The following is an 8,357-nucleotide window of genomic DNA, read 5'->3' on the forward strand; positions in this document are numbered from 1 at the left end:
ACAATAATTCTAGTCCTTTTTAACACAAAATACAGAATGATTTTAACAAAATTCTGTAAAATGATTCATTTTTATAGAAACTTGAAGGTGACAAAATTCGGAAATATCTGAAAATAAAAACGAATTATGTGCCCCACGCGACATGTGTGATGAAATTTCACTCTATATTTTACAATGTCGAGATTTTACTGAAATAAGAAAATAATATACAAGTAAGATCTATCTCAAATATGTTAATAGATACAAATTTGGTGAGTTGCTAAATAACACAAATATTAACGCACTGATTAAAGTATGTGAACGTATAGAACTGCTATTAAAATTATTCGGAAACCCGTTTACTCCCAAAAGAGTTATACGTGTTACCGTTACGTCCAGTTTGGTCCAATATGGCTAAAATATTGATACGAAGACGTTTCCCTTTATACATTTTGTATCCCCAACAGCTCCTCTGATAATAGGTTGCATTTATATTTGATCTCTCATATCAATTGTTAGAAGTGGGTCCGCAGTGAAGTTCTGTTTGGTTCTGAGTTCGTTACTGAAATGCACAACCATTGAGGCAGAGTGGAAATTTTACATCATTAATATCAACATAAGAGAAGTGGCGTCTTAAATATCTATTTCATTTTGTATCCGATAAATGTGGAGTAAATGAGAATTTTAAAAATATATTTAATCAGTTTTAAACTACTCCCACAATTTTGCGTTAGATTGCTATTGTATCACGACATTGTATAATAATATGTTTCCCGATAATGGAATAAGAATAAAGTGGAATACTTTGTCTGTTATACTCTCTCTCTCTCTCTCTCTCTGAAATAGTTGTCATTTTCAGCAGACACAGCTCTGATACTGATATTTTGGCATGAAACGGGCAAAACAATAAGTTTTGGATGTTTGTTTACCTGTAATCTAGACTGTTTACTAACAATATCGAGGTATTCCTTTACTGTGGTAGCAGACGATACTGTTTTGTTGTACAGTACATGTTATCATATTTTGACCGTCTAGTAGGTGACTTTAATCACGAGTAATATAATTGCATGTAATTAAAACTTTTGTGCTGGCTAATTTTGGAAATATTTAAGGCACGTAGAAACAGAATATGGTTATTTACAATATCCGGTTCAATAGGCGATTGTACCGGTTGTGAAGTTATTCCATTGGTCATAATACCGGTGAGTTCTATATAAAGCCGAGGCTACTAGGCTATTAACAACAGTTTGTTTGAACAGATGGTACTGAGCAGTACACAACTGAACTCCAGGGACTGAAAGCTGCGTTGACAATCAGTATTTGAACACCGCAGAGTATACTTGTTGTTAAACGTCAAGGGAAAGAGTATCATGGCTGAAGAGATTGTATTTTAAAAATCAACTGTTTTTTTATCTGTCAGAATATGATTTGTGAACTCCACTAAAAGCACTTGAACAACTTTTCGAAGATTTATGGAAACCAAGGTACATGAATCTGATAACGAGAGATTTCAGCTTAAGCGGTGATATACATTCATTCGTTTGAAGTAGTCATAACTGTTCAGATAGATAGGAAGGAAGAAAACTCTCAGGGACACGAATCAAGATTAAGTACATTTGGCAAAGATAATTCACACGCGAGACTCCTATCATGCTTATGTGTAACTAATTTTGACGAAGGTTGGCCCGCTTGAAAGCAGTTATCTATCTTAAGTATCGGACATAACTCGTACCAAGGAATCTGATAGTGTCGTCAGCGATAACTGGGACTGTAGTCAGTAACTAGGAGCTGTATTCAGTAATCACAAGTAGCATGGCCGCAGCGTCGACGTTATCTCAAATCACACAATATTCAGACAAGATGCGGGAATCGGACAAATCGAACGCCGATGTCTATTCCTCTCCAAGGCGGTCCACGTCTCCAGTTTTTGTACCACCCAATGAATTCAAAATGAAAATTTTGAAGAGAATTTTGTCAGTGGATGGAAATATTGATAGAAGATCCCTTCGAAAGCTGCACAGACATTCAAGCGAAACAGCTTTACAGGCTTCTATTATGTTTGAGAATGGAGACGTCGGAACTTTGATTTCTATTGACAGGATACAGGAAGCTCCAACACAAGAATCTGAAAGTACCAGTCAATCATTGCCGATTATTGTACATGAGGACAGTAACAAAACAGACGAATCAAAGAAAGAGCGACCCCTTAAGTTGCCTCCAATCATCTTGCCTCCTATTCATACGGTAACACCACGGCAGCCAGTGCCAAGGGACTTTTCGGGGCCAGTTGTGATCCCAACATGTAATGAAGAGGACTGGGAAGATTTGCAGGACTGTAGGTATCTCAGACCTGCAATGAAAAAATTCAGAGATGACGAAAGAAAACAAAGATCAGTTCTGAGCTCGACATCAAACTCGACATAGATCGTTCAGTCGAACCTTTTGGGAGTCTGAACTAGTTTCATATGCAAAATTTGCCATCTTCGTGCTTCGTGTGGAGCCGAAGGGCAACATTTTGAAATATTTTATGTGACTCGGTAGACAAAAGCAAGACGAAAGGTTTTCTAAGGACTCCTTCCACTCCCAAAATTTTTGTAAGAAGTATAAGTGTCCACAGTTGCGTGGATTCGTGACACTTTCGGGACATGTTATGATTCATATGGGTACTGACAGTAACGTTCGATTTCCACGGGACAACATTTACGTATTGGTTGCAGCTGCAATGCAGTAAAAACTGTGCCACTTAAGACGAACTGTTACTAATTATTAATGTGGATAGACATTGTGAGAGACATGTAGAGGTCTCTGACATCTTTTGGGTTTCATAGTCTGTTTTTCTTGCCACTGAACTGGTAAATTTATTTATATCTATCATTAAAAATTAATGGAAGCTTCCATATCTCATTCGTATATATTGATAGATGACAATAGAAATCTTCATTTTGTCCAGGTGAATGATGAAGATTGCTTACCGTTTTGTCCATGTTTGTGATTCAAAGGGGTAATTGATGCATCTGTTAAAGGCATGAACTTTACCGTAATAGTAATAATTAAAATATATGTTAATTTTTAGCATACCTGTATAGCAACAATAATAAGTAATTTACATGTGTTAGGGATCAATGTGCTGTGTGCTGACATTTGCAACAGATATTCAATTTCATGTTTCCATCCGTTTTGAGCATTTTTCTGTGTATGTGTAGGCTTAATGCAGCCGTGCGCTTGAAATTTGTACACGAATGGGTGGTCAGTTCAGTGATAAGAATGGTATAAGTTTCCACGGTTAATTTTGATTACATGCTTTCCATCGATGAGATCATGCAAAACTTGAGTGATTTCACATTGTTGTTTGTATGTTTGTTTTTAAATTGAAACAATCAACTATATTTTTTACATTTTGAAATGTTTTTTTTTAAAAGGCTCTTTTTATTGACATTGCGATTATTTTTGTATTTTTGTAAAGGTTAATGAGAAAACATTTTGTAGAAAAGGGATGTGTAATATATGGTGGCTTTGAAACATTTACTCATACAAGTGACCATGCAAACCTAGATTGCATTCTCTGAATAATGTAATTTGTATCTGACCGATTTAGAAATTTAGTTACCAACATTTTGTATGTTTTGTTTCACGAAAGTCAATTGCAATGAGAGTTAGATTGTATTTAAATTTTTCGTGTATTGAAGATATGTTTTGTCGTAGAGCCAAATATTGACGTAATAAAACAATCTATATTATACAGAAATGTATTTAGTTTATGCTGTAATATCAATGGTTTTCGTTGTATTTCGTTCCTTATCGGCCAGAAAAACCTCGATTTTTAATGGTGGGCAGTTATAAATATTTGAACAGAGCATTTATGAAGAAAAAAAGCATACAAAAGACAGTTGCCTAACTTCTGTTTAAATGTTTCTAGTTAAATTGATGACATTTAAACTTTAAATTGTCTAACTGAACATAGGACTACCATTTTTGCAGCATACAAACATAGAAACACATACATACATTGTGTAACATACGTTTGTACCTACGTTGTATATTACGACTATTCAATCATGACTAGATTGGTTATGTTTAAGAGAGTATCAAATTTAAAAATTTCAAACTTGATTAATTAAAATTTGTCACACTTAGCCCACAATATTTATTTTCTTGCTGTTACAATAATTAGTTCTCCTACCGTGATAAGTATCACATTTATTTAAATAAACGCTACCTGGTGTTATATTTATTACGGCGGTCGTCTGGGAGTTAAAACATCTGCATTCAAATTCAGTTTTATAGGCCATTGTTAATTGTCTTCTTTTTAAGCTGTATTATTCCGAACCCATGTCCTAAGGTAACAGATTGACAGAGATATTTTCAGGGCTTGCCCGTTCTGATTGTTCTTACTCTGACCGATTATATGATTATTTGCCTTTATTTTAAGTGAACGTGTTATCTTGCACGAAAATCTTCGTCGCATTGCAACCTTATTTTCATTACCTGTGCCGCCAATAAAATTTGCATTATTACTATGTTAAAATGAACATGCCCAGTCACTCGTATACATAAAATTGGTATAGGTTTGGAAGTGAAAATACCTATATATGTTCAACCCAAACGCATGTAATGGCTATATATTGTTATTGTAATAACTACATGTCATGGTTCATAGATTTCAACATAAATGTTTAACTAGGAAATCGATAGAAGCTTTTCACTGCACCCACACACACGCACGCACGCACGCACGCACACACACACACACACTATAAAGTCCCTTTGCATTAATCTGCCGCCTTTATAACGTAAGTATGGTTATGAGTCACATTAAATTGTTAGAATTTTTCTTGACCGTTACAAATTGAATTATTTTACATATTTTTTGTGGCTATCGAGAGCCAAATATAATGAGATTTCATATTAATGAATAATCTTAACTGATGTGCTATTATGATACGGGCTTGGTGGAGTCTGTCTAATGCTCCATCACTTAAAATGCAGGCTACTTTGTGGATCAAATAAACAAAACTATAGAGAGGGAACATTTTAGATATAAATTACTTATAGATAACATTTAAAGAAAGTTTGCTTATTAACGTTATCAGTCAGCCTTTATTTTCATTGGGGAAAAATATATAGACTTCGTTGAGAATAGAGTAAGAAAAATTACGTTTTCAAAATACGTTGACTTGAAATTAGTGATAACATGTAAAATTTACAAACCATAACAAGGAAATTATTTGCCAAAATTCCCCCTCTCTCTCCAACCAATTGTCCCCATATTTGTCATTATTTTTATGTCTTTTCATAACATTAATGTATTCCGTGTTTATTATCTGTGTAGAGCGTTCATTTTATATTCCGTCTTTACTGAGTATGACAACGTGGAAGGAACTTTCTTCAAAAAGTCTAGGTCGACTGTTAATCTTGCCTTTTCGTGTTAGCACAGGCTTAAATTTTACAACTCCATTATTGGAATTTCGCACAAATTAGGCCTGTCAATTAAAGCTAAAATTCAAACACATTACTTTTTTCAATATCCTTGTTGTCAGAAGTGTGTCTTTGTACACCTGCAATGGGTTATGCACTTGCCAAAAGATCCGTCTCAAATTTCTGTTTTCTTCTGACAATGACGCACGTCTGTAGTAGTAAGAAAATGAAAACCTACACAATCGTTACTTTGAATCAAGTAAGCCTTTCAATGGGGTACACTAAGTACGTTTCCTGAACTCCGACTTTCAAAGTTCATGTATTACATCTAAGGTGCAGAGGAAATTGAGAAGAAATGTTTTTACGACTCTGATGTAGAGATTTTTTTATTGTTATTTTCTGGCAGATCATAAATATTTGTGAATAGCCCCCACACACACTTTTGCTGTATACTTTACATCATCAAATCGATAGTCTTCCACTAACACTAGTCGCTTGACCTTTACATTTTTCATCCGTTTATCCGTCTCTATGCATATTCTCTCTCTCTCTCTCTCTCTCTCTCTCTCTCTCTCTCTCTCTCTGTGATCTTTCTTGTAGAAGTTGCATATACGTACTGTAATGAATTGCAGGGTTTACATTTATGATGAAATGTGCATACGCTTGGTTCATTTTTTTAAACCAAAAGTTGTACATATTCCTCAAAAAAGGATTATATTGCAAGAATTCTTTTTTATGTGTCAGGACCACATTTACTGACGTTCCATGTTTCTTAACTAGTATCCACTTTGTGGGCTATCGGATCACAAGTGGACCCACACCAGTATAAATATGTGGATTATTTAAGAACAGAAGGATAATACACATTTAGCCATAACGTCCTCCACTAAAATTCGGACACTTCCAGGATATTAGTGTCAACATATCAGATACATGTATATACTTGATGATTATGTGTAGCATCGATTATAAAAACGGAACTCACAATGCCGGCAATTATTGAAACTAAAGACGTCTTTTATTTCAGCCACCAATTTACCCTTTTCTATTTAGTAACATTATAACATTAATAAGCTGTATTTTATGGCATGGGGAACCGAATCATGCAACACCGGTATCCTGAAGGAGACAATTAATCAGCTATTTTCAAACCAATCGACGAATTGTGAATTGTTCTATTACAAAGAAAACATTCATTTCAAAATTAGGAGATTTTAAGTAGATATAATAGGAGATTTTAAGTAGATATAATGTACTTTTGTTGACGTAATTTTAGTACTATATTTTAGAACGACTTAATCACTATATATATATATATATATATATATATATATATATATATATATATATATATATATATATATATATATATATATATATATATATATATATATAACGTAGCTACAACATAGGGAAACATTGTACAACTTATCGGGAAATAAATATGATAATGAATTTATAAAATTACAATGATGATTATGAAGACGACAATTCCGACGATGATTCTAAAAAGCAACATCTCTACAAACAACATAAATCGTTTAACCTGAAAGGAAGAGGGATATCAACAATTAATTAAATCAACAAAAGAAAGAATCCCTGATAAATGCATGAAAATTAAATGAAACTTGAAATTAAACGGTTTTCCTTCAAAGCCTGGCTAAACAGCTGCAGATGTCATTTAAACTGTATTTAGCTGACGGCACGTTGTTGCTGTCTTGTTGTTGTTTTAATACGTGGCTTCTCTCTCTCTCTCTCTCTCTCTCTCTTATTTTATTCTCCTTTCTTTACAATGTTAGTACTTCAAACCTAATTGTATGATTTTTACCAATGCGTTTTCTGGGTCATATATCATTTAGGTTATCGCTGAATGTTAAAATCTGACCTTTCCAAACACAGATAGTGGTATATGTACAATCATCGCACAGGGATAGATGTGCTACACTATATCTCGGTTATAAATAATCAGGTTATAAATTTACCAACGCCATGATCTGCCATACATATCGCGAGTCTAACAAAAACGATCACCGTGTTATCATTCAGCCTTTCAAATGATTGAATGGCGATTATTAAAGAGAAGTGTCAGCAGAAAAATAAATATTTGTCAAAAATAATCATAGAGGCCAGATTTAGTTACAGAATGTGAAGAAAAGAAATGTTGTCACCTGTATATGCAGGCTAAGAAGATGACGGGCATGCATTGAACTCCAATGGTTTTACGTTGCATTTGGCAAGCTCTTCATCAGGGGGACAAATGGCACTAAGGAAGACAAAACAAACATTCAAAGTAAAATGGTTGTATGGTGATGAGTATTTAATTTATGGTACAAAGAAAACTCCCCAACGAAAATATAATAGGAAAGAACAGTAAAACGAATATATCATCTGCGATAAATCGCAACTACATCTCCATGCGTTTATCGGTTATTAAAAACAACTAAAGGTTCTTGCATAAAATAAAGAAAGATCCAAGGTAAACACAAAGGTGCGCGTGATAATATGAAAAAACCGTTGAACCGGTTCGCACAGCAAAATAGAAGGCTGTTGTCTGATTAGCAGCTTCCTCAGCCTGATTAATATCATTCTCCACTGTCCCACGGGACGGCGACTACTTAGGGGTCATATTATGGTGGCCTTTGCATTAGCCAATGGAAATGCAGCTTTCAATAATCTGAAAGTGAGTAAAATCGTTCGTCACACATAAATGCTCTTTGGTGGCAGGAGGTAGTTTCGTAAATTGGTCCCTTGCAAATTTCGTAACTTAAGGCTATGGTGTGACTTTTTCAGCTCTTATTGTTTACTAATTAAAGATATAGATGTATTTGTAAACTAGGTGTTTCGGGCTTATCTTCGTCTTGAAATTGATATCAGGCATGTACGCCTTCCACAGCTAGTCAGCAGTTATGTAGATAGTAAAATATTAATAGTCGGCCAGGAATAAGAGCTAGCCTCTCATAGCA

At 34.4% G+C, this 8,357-nt stretch overlaps 1 protein-coding gene across 1 annotated transcript; it reads left to right on the top strand.

Moving 5' to 3' along the window:
* The first annotated feature begins 1,216 nt into the window (after nucleotides 1-1,216).
* On the top strand, nucleotides 1,217-3,747 carry LOC149772405 (uncharacterized). The gene has a single exon (XM_089947863.1). It carries the CDS (start codon nucleotides 1,792-1,794, stop codon nucleotides 2,401-2,403), a length of 612 nt encoding a protein of 203 aa, XP_089803989.1. The 5' UTR covers nucleotides 1,217-1,791; the 3' UTR covers nucleotides 2,404-3,747.
* The last annotated feature ends 4,610 nt before the right edge of the window (nucleotides 3,748-8,357 follow it).

This window comes from Sinohyriopsis cumingii, unplaced genomic scaffold (assembly GCF_028554795.1).
Source record: "Sinohyriopsis cumingii isolate HCF-2022 unplaced genomic scaffold, ASM2855479v2 utg001510l, whole genome shotgun sequence".
In the NCBI taxonomy this organism is placed as follows: Eukaryota; Metazoa; Mollusca; class Bivalvia; order Unionida; family Unionidae; genus Sinohyriopsis; species Sinohyriopsis cumingii.